The 16,005-nt window shown below is 37.8% G+C and overlaps 1 protein-coding gene across 1 annotated transcript in view; it reads right to left on the reverse strand.

The window, feature by feature from the left end:
- Positions 1-1,347: 1,347 nt before the first annotated feature.
- DHX15 (DEAH (Asp-Glu-Ala-His) box helicase 15) overlaps positions 1,348-16,005 on the reverse strand; it is a 40,934-nt gene continuing 26,276 nt past the window's right edge. The window contains exons 10-13 of the mRNA XM_010287327.1: positions 12,865-13,043; positions 10,394-10,584; positions 3,106-3,275; positions 1,348-1,913 (exon numbers count right to left, since the gene is read on the reverse strand). Of these exons, the coding sequence (XP_010285629.1) occupies positions 1,796-1,913; positions 3,106-3,275; positions 10,394-10,584; positions 12,865-13,043 (658 nt within the window). The 3' untranslated portion in view covers positions 1,348-1,795. The remainder of the gene's footprint in view (positions 1,914-3,105; positions 3,276-10,393; positions 10,585-12,864; positions 13,044-16,005) is intronic.

Below are 16,005 nucleotides of genomic sequence, written 5' to 3' on the forward strand. Positions count from 1 at the left end.
TTACAAATTCCCTCAAATTTTCATATTCAGACATGTTTTCTTTCACAATAGTTTTTATTGCTAACCAAAAGAAGTATTCAGAACTCTTCTACTCCCCCTCATATAAATGGCATTTTAGAAAAAAAAGCTGGAATTAGAAGATAATGCTCAAGTTGCTTGATTCCAAGTAATTTTGTAGCCAACTGCTACAATTTAAACAGGATACCCCAAACATCAAGCACTTAAGATTAGTCTTATAACTGAGGTTAGCTGCCAGCTCTCCTGACATAACCTGTTCTTGGTTCAGCCTTACAGCACGACAGCATACAGCTCCCATCCTAGGGGAACCCGTTTCAGCAAGAGTTGCTCCAGCTTCTTTGCTAAAAGCAGCAAATCTCAGCGTATTCCAGGGAGAGAGAAAACTGACATCTGACCAAGTATGTTAAATCATAGAATGGTTTGGGTTGGAAGGGACCTTTAAGGGTCACCTAGTCCACCCCCCTTGCAATCAGCAGGGACAGCTTCAACTAGATCAGGTTGCCCAGAGCCCCATCCAACCTGACCTGGAATGTTTTCAGGGATGGGGCATCTACCACCTCTCTGGGCAACCTGTGCCTGTGTTTCACCACCCTCATGGTACAACATTTCTTCTTTGTATCTAGTCTAAATCTACCCTCTTTTAGTTTAAAACCATTACCCCTTGTTCTATCACAACAGGCCCTGCTAAAAAGTCCACCCCCATTCTTTCCTGTAAGCCCCCTTTAAGTACTGGAAGGCTGCAATAAGGTCTCCCCAGAGCCTTTTCTTCTCCAGGCTGAACAACCCCAACTCTCTCAGTCTGTCCTCAGAGGAGAGGTATTCCAGCCCTCTGATCAAACCTCACTATAAATTCCATATGGGATTAGCTTTTTCAAATTGAAAGTGCTGTCAAGTCATACTTGGCTAAAAATCACTACAGAATTACAATGGTGTGATGTAATTTGACCTTCGGTGTTGCTTATAGTATTATCTTAAACTGTATCTGAACATTGCCCAGCAGTCTGTGCCCAGCCACAGACACTTCACATGACACAATACTACAGTTCTGTCCAAGAAATATCCAGGAGGATGCCTGAAGAAAGCATTCTCCAAAACATTCTGCAAGCATTTTGTTTTTAGAACAATTTCCAACATAATTTAAGCAAGTTTGCAAGGGATCAGTGTTCTATGTATGATATTGATGGCACCCTAACGGGGCTGCTTAAGCATCCACACTTTTAAAATATTAACCTACTGCCATGGCAATAAAACAGCAGTTCAACAGGAGACTAAATGTCTTCTCACATTTTGATCAAAACAATAGAAATACTGACATACTGTGGCAAAAAATTAGTATAAATAGACTTTATTGAAGTCAGTACCTTTGTACTGAAGCTGAAGATTGTGTCTACATAAGCACAAGTTGTAACATTTCACAACTTCTAAAAGGAATGTCAACAATTACAACGATCATGCATACCATGGTCGATAATCACATTTTTAGAAGCATTTTCAACCATTTCTAAAGAAATGCTTATAACATTGTTATATATAGAACTACTTTCAATAAACTGCAAAACATTGATCAGCTTTTCCAGTATGAGCTACAGTGTCAACACAAAAGGGAGGCATAAATGTTTAATTTATGAAATCAGAATGGAATATTTACTGTAAAGAAAAATTAAAAAGCTTTCAAATAAAGGCCATTATTGAACCAAAGTGAAGAGCACAACTTGAACTTTGAATTCTTTCATCTCTTAAAGCTGTCCTCTGAATAACTTCAGTTCAAAGCATAAATTCAGTACTGTGAGTATTCCTTGGACTGAAGTTTGGCAATGATGCGATCCAACTGTCTCTTTGCTTCGCACTGTGGAAAATTGCTCATGTCATAATATTGAGGGGCAATTTTCACCAGCCTGTCAAAAAAGGAAAAGTTTGTTACCAATACTCAAACTTGAAGATGCATCCTACAGAAATTCTACAACTGAGGGAAACAAAGATTATCCCTTATTTCTAGCTCATTCTTCGATTGAATGATCAATGAAAGTTTACACACATGCACATTTAAATCTCAGTCCCACAAAGTCCCGCAAGATGCTCCTGTTCAGCCATGTGTCCCTTACAGACCCACGCTGCTGCTGCGGTCTTTGCCAATGAGTAGCCCATACAGTCAAACAGCCGCTTAAATTAATGCCAAAGTCCACAAGACAGAGAAGTCCACTTAAGTGTTGGTTTGTGTAAAAGCACAGTTCAGTCTTAGCTCTTTTAAGCTTAAAAATGCAACCAAGGCCACAGGATGCTGCTTTAGGCTACACAGCGCTCATTCTGAATAAGATTTCTAAGGAAGGATTCAAGCACATATTTTTCCATTAAAGTACTACGGACAATATACATATGCTACGTTTTCTGGCTTACGAATCTTTAAACTCCTCCTTGTACAACAGCACAATTTCAACAACAGCTGAAGAGCCTCCCATGCCCCCAAAGCTCACAATTTGGCAGTTAAGTACAGCCTTAAAAACAGGCAAGACTATTCAGATCTCTGTCTGCAGAGGATCAGGCCTCTGATTTCCTCGATATGCACTCTGTTGAGTAGTAAATATTATGACAAGGCAGGTTATACCAGTGTTCCCACTTCTTTCCTTCAATATTTTAACAAAGCACTGAATTCTGTTCAGATCTTTCCAGAAGAATTACAGACACCTACTGCCAAGAGAGGTCCTAGATCTTGAGCACAGAGGCACCTACCGGTATCTCTTAACTTAGGTAGAGAAGTGGGTGCTAGGACACATCCCCAAACTGAGCATTTCCAAGCAGCTCCTTCCCAACAGACTTACTAAAATAACTGTTTTTAAGTCAAGCATCTCTCTGCACATAGAGCATGGGCGCCCAAGTTTTACACCCAACTCCCACAAGCAGAAACAAGTATTTACAAAAAAAACCTTTCATCATCTGCAAGATCTCAAGCCCATGCCCTTGCCATTCCCCAAACCATTTTAATAAGACAAGCTTCGGGAAAAGTGAAAAGAATTACATCAATTTAAAAAAGGAAAAAGAGAAAGAAGAGCTTTACAGTAGGTCATGACTGTGTTAAGGCTTTTGGCTTACCATTCTGGCTTGATGTCTGTACATGTCCGGATGTAATTCTTTGTTGTAAGGACAAATTCATTATAGAGCACCCATTCTGGTTTATGATCAAGAACAGTGGAGGGATGCAACTGCACCACCTGGTTATCTTTTACTGTTAAGTAATGCCCTGTTCGTTCCAAATGTGCCACCTAAGTAAAAAGACATTCTTTCATTACCACAGGCAATTTTTACATGAAGTGATTTCAAGCTGACTGTTAAGCGTTCTATACAAAATACACAATCCCAGCTTTCAAAGCTCATCTAGATTTGGCACATTACTTGACCACTTCAACTATTCAGTTTTTTGGGGGGTTTTTTTGTTTTGTGGTTTGTTTTTTTGGGGGGTTTTTTTGCTTTGTTTTGGGTTTGTTTTTTTTTTTTTTTTTTTTACAGACATAATCAAGATGCCAGATGTTTTGCTAACTGCTATGGTAAGAGTACATTCTAATACACAATTCAAGCAACATACAAAAATAGTTGCCACCCAAAGAGAAGAATCATTATTAGAACAACAGCAATGCAAACAGAAGCACTGGGAGGCAGTATCTATATTGGACAGGTTTGTAACATCACACAAAATCAACTGTGGTCTAGTACAGGCACCTGCTTCAAGCACTTCACTGCAGTAGCTACCGTGGGACCAGGCAGCGGTAATGTTATCAAGTTTTTATTAGTGCAGTGTTTCAGTAGTAATTTTACTGATGCACCTATTATTCTGCAAATCCTCTCACACAGTGGGCCTGAAAAAAATACGGTAGTCCAGTAAGAATAGGAAGTTTAGCATGTCAGAAATAAGAACAGTCTTGTTATGGCATGACCTTCAGAGCTGGAAAATGTAGGTTCAGTACCACACTTCTGCTGTGACTTTGGTAAAAAAAAAAAAATCAACCTCCCTCTGACCAAGCTTCTTGCTCTATGAAAGGGAATAATGCCTACCTCGCCAAGATGCTCTGATACCTAGCTCATTAAGATTTGGTAAACCAGACAGTTATCTTTAGAAGGATATCCTCTGTAAGAACAGTTAATCTAAGAGAACAGGTAACTAAAATCAATCTTTTGATACCGGTACTTCAATACGTCCTCAGTACTTATTTCATTACCTATACACACACACACAAAAACACTGTAAAAAGATTATGCAGGACAGACAAGGCTGAAAGATGTCCAAAAGACATTTTTAATCAGATCATCATTAGCTGCTTTCCTTTACTATATACTGTGTGCTTCCTTGTTCTCTTAATTCCTAGGTGTATCTCCAACTTTTTTTTGCATAGTCAGAGGTAAATTCCATCTATCAGATTAAAACCCCAGGAATTCTAAAACAATAGTTACCTCAAATTTAAAATCAGAGTATCTCCTTAGTAACAAGTTAGTTATTTTGAGCGTTCTTCTCTCATATTTTATGACATTAATATCCAGACCATGTTTTAGGAGTAGAACAAAGTATTTCAATAGTCTGCAAATCTTTTCAACCAAGATTTTAGAGATTACACTCCTACTTTATTTCAAGTCTGTGAGGCCAACAGAGGCTCTTTTAAATGGAGATTAACAGTGCACTGTCTGTAACGATTTAGGCTTCATTTCATCCAACTCAATCCAACATTTGCAAAATTAAATAGCAGTATAGCTGCACACCAGACTAGACTATACACTCATCTGTCAGAGACCCAGTACAGTCACAGCACATATGTTGCTGTAGGATTGTGCCTTTTTTAAAAAAAGTTTTGTCTCTTTAATTCAGACCAAAACTAAAGCATGCATACAAAAATATTAATTGCTTTACCCATTTCTGTTCTTCCTATGAGAACAGAATAATTCATTTATTTAGGTTTCATTCTAGAAAAGTGTGCTATTAAATTTAAAATCAATACAATTTACCTTTAGCACCTCAGTCTCTCACATGTATTAAAATAGTAAAGTCTTATTATCTACCTTTCCCAAATACATACAATTTTCTTTTCTATGTAATTTATAATAATAGTAAAGAGTTGTATTTCTTGTTTACTTTGTACAATTTTGAACCAAGTAAAAAGCTTCTGAAATAACTAATCAAGCATCTCGAAGAAAAAGAACTGCTACAGAAAAGTACAGTTAGCTCTTCATTTCCAGGGAAGGACAGGGACTGGAATAAACCCAATTAAGAAAAAAAAAGTTTCTTAGAACATGGATTTCAAGGGTAAGTCACCCTTATTTTGACTCTGAGCTAACACTGAGCTACAGTATTAACCTGTTGAGGTGCTTCTATTAAGTATGCTTGTAGGCACACAGATCAGTAAAGAATTTCCAGTTCAGTAATGGCAACGCCACCATGAAATACACATACAGAAGCTATGGCTCCACAGCAAGCAATGATCTAACGGTCAGCTACTGGATTTTCCTGCTCCCTCCTGGCCTGAGCTGTTTCAGTACAGCTGACAGAGCCAATTCTGCTGCTTCTATGAAGGTGGAAGTGGCTTGCCAGATCACTATGCTGTAAGAATTTAGAATGGGCTCAGGCAAGCACCAAAGTTGACATAAGGGAGCAAACAAGGACATACCGGAGGCAGCATATAAACTCTTGCTCCTCTGAACCCCTGGCATACAACCAATTCCACTGCCTGTAAAATATACTGTCGTGGTGCTTGGGAGAGATGTGCTCCAGAGGTCCCTTCCAACCTCAAACATCCAGTGAGTTTTTTCAGAGTATAAAAAGCCAGAGCTTCCACAAAAACCACAGAATCATACAAAGCATGTCTATGAAATGGGCTCATTTTTCAGTGAGTAGCGGTACTAAGCAAGGTACTGGGGAACACATTTGAACCCTGGTATCATCAAGGAATTTGCCATGTATCAGTATGAAACATTTGTGAATTAGGCTACCTGATGAAAGAATAGGGCTGTAAATGGAGGGAGAAAACTGCTAATGCTGTTGACTACACAACATAAGGAGCTACACAAACATGACTAAAAGGACCATAAAGAGCCAAGCCAGCCCATGCATCTCTGCAGCAGGTTACTCTGCAGAGTGAGAAAGCCTGCCTGCTGATGATTTGGAGACAATTACAATGCTGTTATCAACATGACAAACCCACATGGAAACAGTGGCCACCATAGGAAAAGGTTTTAGTTCAAGTTCTCACAACAGAGGTTTCAAGGATGCCACAATTTTATTAACGATACACCCTCCTCTGAAGTTTTAAGTGTTTGTGCTTATTTATTGTCTATCATGTCATTGAACCTAGAGGGCCCAACCAGGGGTCTTTAGTCAAACATGCCAAACACTCCAAATCCAAATTAAAAGGGCAAAAGCAGGAATAGTGTCAAGAGATCCAACCTTTTTTAGATTTAAGGCTATGGATTTTGGCAGGCTAGTCTTGACAAACACTTTAGAGAAACCATCATTTCTTGTCTGTCTTTGTGAAAAAAGAATGCTAGCATGGCATGCACCAAAGGAACAATGTCAGTTGCTTGGATTTCTGCAACTTCTGCTTGCAGAGCACACAACAGTGTTTCTGAAGCTATTAAAAACTTTTAACCTGTTCTTCTCGATTCTTAAAGAGCAAAATTAATACAATTAAATGCACTGGTGACCACCTTCATGTCACAGATTTCTTCTATTACCATTCTGTTACTGTAGAAGCCTGATTATATAAAGACTTCAAAACATGTATCATTCCATACACAAAACAGCACCAAAGACTGAGTAGCAGCAAGAATGAGATCTTAATTAGTAGTCCAATCATCTGACATCTAACTTCCTGTTGAGCACAGGTCATTTAATTTCATCCTCTGTAGCAACCCCAATATATCTTGTGTTTGACTAAGTCACCCCTTCCAAAAAAGGTTCCAAACTTCATTTGAAGACCTCACAGGAGAGTGGTGGCTCTACCACACACTATAGTTCTTTGCTCCTCCTTTAAGTTCCAACTTGAATTTTAAACTATTAATTCTAGTTCTGCTTTCGCTACTAGATTGGGAATACAATAATAAAAACCTAAGTTCTTTAGGGCAACTGGTAATATCAGTCTCAAAAAAAAAACCCTTAAGAGGAAGATGACCCATCTTTAAAATAATTTGGCATATGCTTGCCTTTTCCAATTCAATTTTAACCCTTTACGTAGCTTACTTCCTGCAGTATAATTATTTTTGCTTTGTCTTTACCACACGGTTATTTCAGCTACATGTCTATTAACACTTTAAAAATGGTAAGCGTAGTTTTTCTACCTCTGTTGAGTAAATAATCATCTATGCCTAGTTCTTGAGTTTTGTTGCCAAATTAGGATTGTGCTGAAATTGTACAACTTTCCAATCCCTCTCCCTTCTTAAGGTAGGATATGGCTAGCACTAACATATTGAGAAAGCAGTATTTCTCCAATGTATTTTCTTTTCAATGAGCAGTTTATTAGTGATTTTGCAAGCATCACTCTCGCTCTTTTTTATATATATACTTTGCAGATTCTGATGTTTGATATAGAAACTGAAAAAAGCCAATAGAAGTTTTCCATTATAAAAACTAGAGTACACTGGGGACACAGCACAAAAAATTTATAAGACACTTAGTTTCTTGTCAGTATCTATCCTTCCAGAAGTTTTTCTACACACAGAATTGTTGGCAGTTTTAAACTATTTTGCTATTCCCTTTGCTGTCTATGGCAGATTTACTGGAATTCAAGTTTGTATTTAAATATGATGGGTAAAAAATGATTCGTCACCAGCAGAAATTCCACATTTATCAGTCACTGACACACACAACCAAAGGCAGGCAAATTAGTACTACTTCAAGAGTTAATACAGGCCTGTGCTGTCAGACATCAACCACAGGTCTTGATTAGCACAGAAATTTCTACAGTAACATTTTATGATTTTTTTTTAGGACCCTAGGAAATTACCCAAGTAAAAAACAATGCAGTCAATGAGAACTATTTCAGAACAATGTGGCAGCTATTGTTTTTTCCACTTCACACTGCATTTTTAAACTTGAAGAGTTTGAAGAATCAACTTCTGCCCTGTGTTGCCCATAGACCTTAGTACTTTACTTGCAGAGACTATCTACTGTACATGCACACACTTTGCAAGTCCTCAAATCTGGAATTCCACGTATGTTCTGTACGAAGAGGACAACTGATGTATGCGTTTCATTACTCAGGTTTCTTGAACAAGAGCAGCCAAATGTCAGAGCCTGAATATCTGCTTAGAGAGGGTACAATGTGCATATAGACTACATTTTGAGTACTTCAGCTGCTGCTAAATAACATCACTTTTCAGTATTTGTAAGTTTTTATAAGTATTTCTATTCAGAAGTTTTCTACTGAAGGTTACTCAAAGCAAGATGGAATTCATGAGAGAAGGGTCATCAGAGTCAAGGTCAAACAGCTATCACACTATCATAGAGGTCAGAGAGTGAGAGAAACTCAAAATAAAATGGACTCAAACACAAAGGAGAAAAGAAACTGCTGAAATGGCTTCGACTCCAAATGCCTTCAACCGGTCTGCTATAGCTAACTCTTGATTCAGCCCAAAAATTCAATTAGGCATTTTATGTGAGGAAGGTAGTAAACTACCTATTGGCCATGGAAGCCCAAGGAGACTTCTGGAAAGGCTTCATTTTCATCTTTGTGAGCCTACTACTCTATTCATAGCAAAAATAATAAAGTCAGATCTCCAACTCCTGAGCAGGAGGGAGCAAAAAGCTACCTACACCAACAGTGCAGTTCCATGGCAAGAAAATATCTATTAGAGGAAGGAGTTTCACTCTGAGTAACATAAACCAGACCACCACCTTCCACAGACGTGACCTCCTACAGGTCCAAGCAAATGAAGGAAGCCATAGGGCACTCTACCAAACAAAAGTGCAATTGTGGCAGTCAGACCTGCCTCAACCAGCTGGAGCAGAACTGTTCTTTGTCTTGCAAAAAGTTTCCAGAATTAAAGGTGTAGGTGGGAATGTGTACTAAAGCATCCCCCAAGAAAGCTGAAGGAAACATGTCCCAAAAGCAAGGACAGAAGACAGTGACTAGCCTGCTTGTCTGAAGGGCTACAGCAAGCCAGTTTTTAGAATGCTTTTAATATTTAAAAGCGGCAACAGCCTTAATCTCCCATTTGCATTACAGTGAAATGCATCTGCTGACACCGATATTCCTGTATTCCAAAAACCCTGAAACATGTTTCTACTAAAGACTGGCTGACTGAACTCTAAGGAAGGCACCTTTTCCTTGGAAGGGGGTTTAAACGTATGCGGCACGCAAGTCTGCGTCCCAGTCAGGATGTGGTAAGTGCGTGCCTGTCAATCTGCTTGCCATTCTGAGCTGCACAGCACTGACCAATGGTTCCCTTTTCAACTGGTAAGCTTTTGTGCTCAAATACCACTAGAGCACAGCTCAAGTGAAAAATGAGGAAAAGCCATGGGCACTGGTCAGCCTCTTAAGGATAACAAGCTTGTGTTCTCTGTAAGTGAGATATTAGGTTCTTGCAGAGACATTATTGAGATGTATCAGAATGTATGTTTGCTGGGAAAAACATTATCACAACAGTCCAGAGTCAATGAGGATGAAGACTCACTCCCATTAAAGGTTCTGTTCTTCTAACCACAGGGATGAATGCTGAAGAGAAAAAACACCATAGGAAGGAACTATGCAAAAAAAAAAAAAAAGAAAAAAAAAGAAAAAACACAGCCTGCATTCTAGCTTGAGGGCATGCTTAACATGAAATGCAAAGCATCCAGGAGGTAGCAGTGGAGACTGGCTTCCATACCCATCCTGGTTCATGAGGCAAATTAGTTACAAACAGCACATCCTGAGATTACACACCTGCTCCAGTACTCCAGTACCTGTGATTCATGTAATAAGTGAAATATTGAGAAGTATGCAAAAGAAAATACTCTCCTTCTATAAAAATTGCATATAATTAATATTTATATACAACTATACTTCCCCTATTTGTATCAGATTAGAAATAATTTTAACACTACATACTGCAGTTACTTTGCAATGTTTTATGACGTTACTCCCTCAGCTATTCAGAAGTTCGTGGTCAATTCCTGACTGGTCGTGCCAGAAACAATATTGTGATACTAGCAAGACTGCCTACAGCTTCTCTTCCAAATAAGATTGGACTAGAGAATGTACTGCTTGAGTAACAACCAAGCAAACTGACAAAGATTAAACGGTAATATAGCTAGCCATATACGATTTAAGTAACATGGATAAAATTTGGTAAGTTATAATAACCATACTAACATTAAAAGCAATGTAAACACTAAACTATGTTCCCTACAAGAGCACACACATACCTGCATGAAATACCCAGTAACTAATGCCTTTCTTATGTTGATGTAGTAGTCTCGGCTGGTAAAGTCTGTGCTTCTACGAGGCAAATTAAATCTATCCATGATTCGTGACAGCTGTTGGCGTACGTTGTCTGCAGACATCAGGGACCTATAGTTAATGAAGTTGTCGTAACACCACTGAACTGACTCATGATCTGCAACATTAAAAAACATGAATCAAAAATGAGTATTTCATCCAATTAGAACAAGTAAATAAAACAGGAACTGACTGATCAGTCAGATGAACAAGAAAAAATATCCATAAACTTTTATAAATGACAACAGCTCTTAGTTTTATTCAGTCAGTTACTTCCATTAGTTAAGTTGCCCCAATTGTTTGCTATTCAAGAAGCATGCGGTCAGGACAAGAAAAAAAAAAAAACCTTTTTCCCCCTCACCAACATAGCATACACACAATCACTGATACTGGTGTGGTATTTCAGCAAAACAGGTTTTGCACATTTCAAAGTCACATCCTGCAACTAGAAAAATCATCTTCCAAACCGGCAGCATAAAACGTAATGGAACATAAGGCACACTGCACTTTAACTGTAGCATGCAATGAACTCACAAGAAAATTGTACGTAATTATATTTTATTTGAGAAACCAAACCCTCCTTACATTAAGCATTCAAGTAACAGTTAGGAGCCATATAGACTAATCTAATATTAAGTGTGATGCAACTCACAGCAGTTTAAGTAAATGCAGGTGACTGGCAAAATACAGCATCAGCAATAGAACTCTGTACTCTCAAGTTACTGTTTCTACTGCTGATAGCTCTAATAAGAAAACTGTTAAGACAGCAAGCCTAAGCCATTCTGTCAGGATAAACACCCGCATGTTTAACACCAAGAAACACAGTTCTCCCTATCAATTCTGTTACTTTTCAAGTGATGCTATTCTAATCTTTGTCAGTTTAATAATCCAAGAAAACCAGCCTTAAAATTGAAAACATAAAGTATCTCTTGTACAGATACTATTCTTAATTTGCATTGAAAAGAAGGAAGGTTACTAACTTGAGCAAAGTTTCTTTCTACACCTTGTCTCACAGACTAGATTTAAAATGAAGTATGAATGCTGAAGCTCTACTATACAGTAGAATCGTAATTGAAGTACTGTAGCACATTACTTTGTGCCTTTTGCTCTGTGCATTTTAGATGACCCATATGTTTCATATTGTTCTAGATACAGACAGTAACAACATTGTGTCTTCTAATCCCAGCAATCCCACTGAATTTCACAGTAAAACTGAACAAAAAGATTATTCCCCAAATAATTCCATCCATCAGTAACCTCAGCATGGTTTCCAGAAACCTGAAGCAGTGGCTTCCAGAAATACGCACACACAAAATGTCTGCAAGACATACTGGATCCTGTTAACTAAACAGCTAATAGGAAAAAAACAAGCAACAGATGTCTCCAATTCACAGGTCTTTACAGTAGAGGTTTCTCAGCTACTGTTTTAAACAGTTTTAAATACTTTTGTTTGGACTTTTACTCTGAAGATACCCTTATTTTGGATTGCCACATAATGACAGTTAGAATGTTTCAATGCAAAATTTCTATATCAAAGCTGCAACAGAAAGGGGCACCGAGCTGTGTTTCTTTTTACTCAGGGCAAGAAACTGTTGCTTTGTTTGCTTACAGGAAAATGCAACTGGAAGGTCTATTTTAACCTCATTGGCAGTTAAAAAGTTATCTTTTTACTCACCACCAGGATAAGTCACTGTTAAAAAACTGTGCCACTTTTGTAGTCATTTTTCAAAAGAACTCCTAGCTTCACGTGTTCATTCCCACCTTTTTCAAACTGCTAAAATATACTTCAGCTATGCTGAGGAGGACCATACATTTTCCCTAAAATCCATACGCAGAAATGAGGTAAGTGAAATAAATTTATTATACAGCTCTAAGTTACTTCTTGTTGATGCATCATCCTTTGCCTCTCAATCCATCCCAACGCCTTACTACAGAATTCCAAACAATATTAAAAAGTTAGGATTAAAGAGGTTTTGGTTCTAGGAACATATTCTTGTCCAATTTCAGACTACTTTCTGCACTGCTCTCCTTGGAAAATTACTAAGAAATTACGCAGATTTTTCTATAATTAATGTCAGAAAAGAAACTTATTATAGGAATGCTTACTTCCTTCTGTCCAAGGTTACCCAGCACTGACTTAGAAGCCTGACTCGTCTCCATACATGTTTATTACATGATCTCTCGGCTAGTTTTTTGTTTTGTTCCCCCAGCCCCAGCCAAAGGAACGTAGCACTTAAATAGCTCTTTTTATATGCTTTAAAAAAAAAAAAAAACTAAGATTACAATAGAATGTCTCAAAAAAACAAATCCAAGCCTTTCAATGTTCTTGGAACCCAGGAACAAAAGCTGGCAGCACAAAGTATTACAAATAATTCTGCTAAAACAGATGCACACTTACTTTGTTTGAAAGCATGGTAGACATTCAGCAATGTCAAATGATCTCCATCTATGTGGGCAAACCTCATCTTGGCTTCATCTGCTGCTTTCTTTGCTTCCGTGGGGCGAACAAAACACTGTGGGACTAAACAAGGTTGGTATGGGCCCAACACAAACGCCCATATCGATGAGTCACGCATTCACAGATAGAGGAACAAGGCCTAGCTAGGTCAGTTCACAGAGCATAGGGCAGGGCAGGATGGCCTCCAACTGCATCTTGGACTGTTTACTACCTTGATTTGGTACATCAACACCTAACCACATCTGTAAGACAAGAGGGTTTCAAAGCTACAGAGTACCTGATTATTTTAATAGAACTATATGTAGGCATCATAATCACTAGTCTGAAGGCCATCAGGATTGCCTATGTATACTGGAAGGCTAAACAGATCTTAGCTCAAGACCCAGTGCTGATAGCTCTACCAGGAGCTAGCACCCCACATAAAGCACCAATTGCAAATTTGCTTTCTCAGAAAGCCTCTACTGACAGAGTTAAGAAGGTAGTTCTGAAACTGTACTGCACTAGCACAGTCTAGACAAACATTGAGTTTTATCACAAGTCTGCTACTAGACAGAACACACTAGCCAAGTTAAATCTTCTTCCCCAGATGGTATTGTTATCAGCACTGGTATACAGAAACATGTGAATGAAGGTATTGAGTCTAAAGGTTGTGATGGTAGCGGTAGTGGTGGAAGGTTAAACCGTCCTTTGGCACTACTTGACATTTAAAAAAATTTAAAAAAAATTGCAGTGTGATGAATTTTCTCTATCATTGTATTCTCTCACATGAATTTGACTTAGTCTGACTTGAATCCAAAAATCATGTTTTAACATTCCCTGTCCAAATACAACTACCAGATATCACAAATGGTATTGCAGCCAATTCATGGTCTTAATTCATGGTCTGTCAACATTCTTATAGGTTTGTAATATCAATACTAATTCACAACATATTGAGAGTAGTCATAAGAGATCTTCACTTTATGGAGATGTATAGGAGAAAAAAAATCAGTTTGGTTTTAAGTACATGTAATTTTTAAGAGGTTGAAATTTCAATAGAATTAATGCTAAGTAAGATGGTACAAATCCTTCAACTTTTTCCAGCTGCTTGGGACTACATTAGCCTTCTCATAATTGAAGCCCACCAATCTCATGAGAACACCCCTTTGCAACTCATCTGTCCCTAACAGATAAGGGCCTTTTTGTGGAATGTTCTGTGGTTTTACTTAATTTTGTTCTTGAATTCCCATAAAAGCTCCAAAATGCTACATTTCTAAAATATGTTGAGTTGAATACAGGATGGAACTTGAAGGAAAAAAAATAAATACACACTGCAACTGTGAATCACATGATATCAAGAAAGACCAATGCATTAAAGAAAATGGAAATGCAGGTGCAAAATAAACACCCTGTATTTTGGGTCCTGTGCTTGAAAACAGAGATAATATAAAGTGTATTTTAATTTCAAACTCAAACTAATAAAAGCAAACTGCAAATTATTCTGTCACTGTTTTGAATACGTAATAGCACTTTCTACCCCACAGCAAGACACCACAGCTCTTATAAAGTGAAATACAGTCATTTTATCTGCTCTTTTCTTCAACGCTATTCTCTGCCCTTTTCTGGTATCTAGTTTTCTGTCCAGTCCAAACTATTACTACATGGATTGCTATCCAGAGCCTGACAATCTTCATCTGGACTTAAGGCACCATAACATACAGTCATGCCACTGGTTTAAAAAAAGTGTTTACTTTGGGAAACAGTCCTCACAAATACTAGGACTATGTTTTTTTAAAGCAGAATTTTAGTTACAACCCATACATTAACCAGCTTCAATCTTTTTTTTTTTTTAAACTGATTTATGACATTAATTGTGCCTTAAGACAAAAAAAGTATCATGGCCTGGGAAAAGGTAAACAGAAAAAGGAATAAGACAAATCAGTTGAAGACTGCAGACAAAAATACTAGACTTACTGTTTTGTAGTAGAGATTAGGGGGGGATGGGAGGGAAGGGAAGAGAAAGACAGGCACCAACCTACCACCACCTCCGCAATTAAGCCTACCATTTAATTAAAAACAATTATTACAATTCTGCCCTGCCCATCTGCTCTGAGTCTGAACAATCATAACTCTGCAACAAACATTTTAGCTTGTTCTTAAAAACTTTCATATAAACATACTGTAAGACTAAACTGAAACAACAGATTTTACACTTAGCCAAAACATTTTTTTTCCCCCTCTATTCAACCAAATTAAGCACATAACCAGTACACCTGCATTGTGAAGAGCCTGGTCAAATAGCACACCCAAAAGACAAAAGAGTAGTTATGAGTAAAAACATCCCCATTTTCATAATAGACTAAATCTTGCTGCTTGTCCTATGACAACCGACTATAAAACTAAGTCAGTTCTACATAACTGGGCAATGAAACACAAGGCTTGCTTGGTAACACTTTTCTCATCATGCTCTTTCGACAAGCAGCCCTGCTCTGACGCAGTGCTATTCACGTAATGCAGCAAACTACAGCTGCGCACACAAATTAATTCTTATAAACATACATCCTCCCTCAAAGTTTCTTCTCTTTAAAAGTAACGACTGCTCTTCAGCTTTGCCACTTAACAACTGAAAAAAATGTATCACCATTTCATGTAAAAGCTTATGGTTTGATATAAAATTACACTGTAATCCTTTTGGAAATGCTGGGATTTATCAAAGTGCAGAATAACGCACAACACAAAATAATTTTACTGCTTTAAAAAGAGTGGTTGAGCTGACATTTCTGGTCCTGTCTATGAGCCTAAAAAGAAATTTCTGTTCCACTAGCCTGATTTCCACACCCCGCCCCCATCAACTCAAATATATACACTTTTATCTAAAGTTAGGAACAAACTATTTGATTTTATGCATGTTAATTTCTTAACATTACTATTCATAGCTTCAAGGTCTCTACGTAAACCCACAATGATTGATTACACCCCTATATGAAGTTTTAAAAAACAACTCTAATCTTTGTAGAAATATTTATATTGCTTATGGTTTCGATGTCGCAAATTAAAATTTTCCCCAAACTGAAGGTCTGCATTTTGTTTAGTATCTCTTTC

The sequence above is a fragment of the Phaethon lepturus genome, unplaced genomic scaffold, assembly GCF_000687285.1.
Source record: "Phaethon lepturus isolate BGI_N335 unplaced genomic scaffold, ASM68728v1 scaffold17365, whole genome shotgun sequence".
NCBI classification, from domain to species: Eukaryota; Metazoa; Chordata; class Aves; order Phaethontiformes; family Phaethontidae; genus Phaethon; species Phaethon lepturus.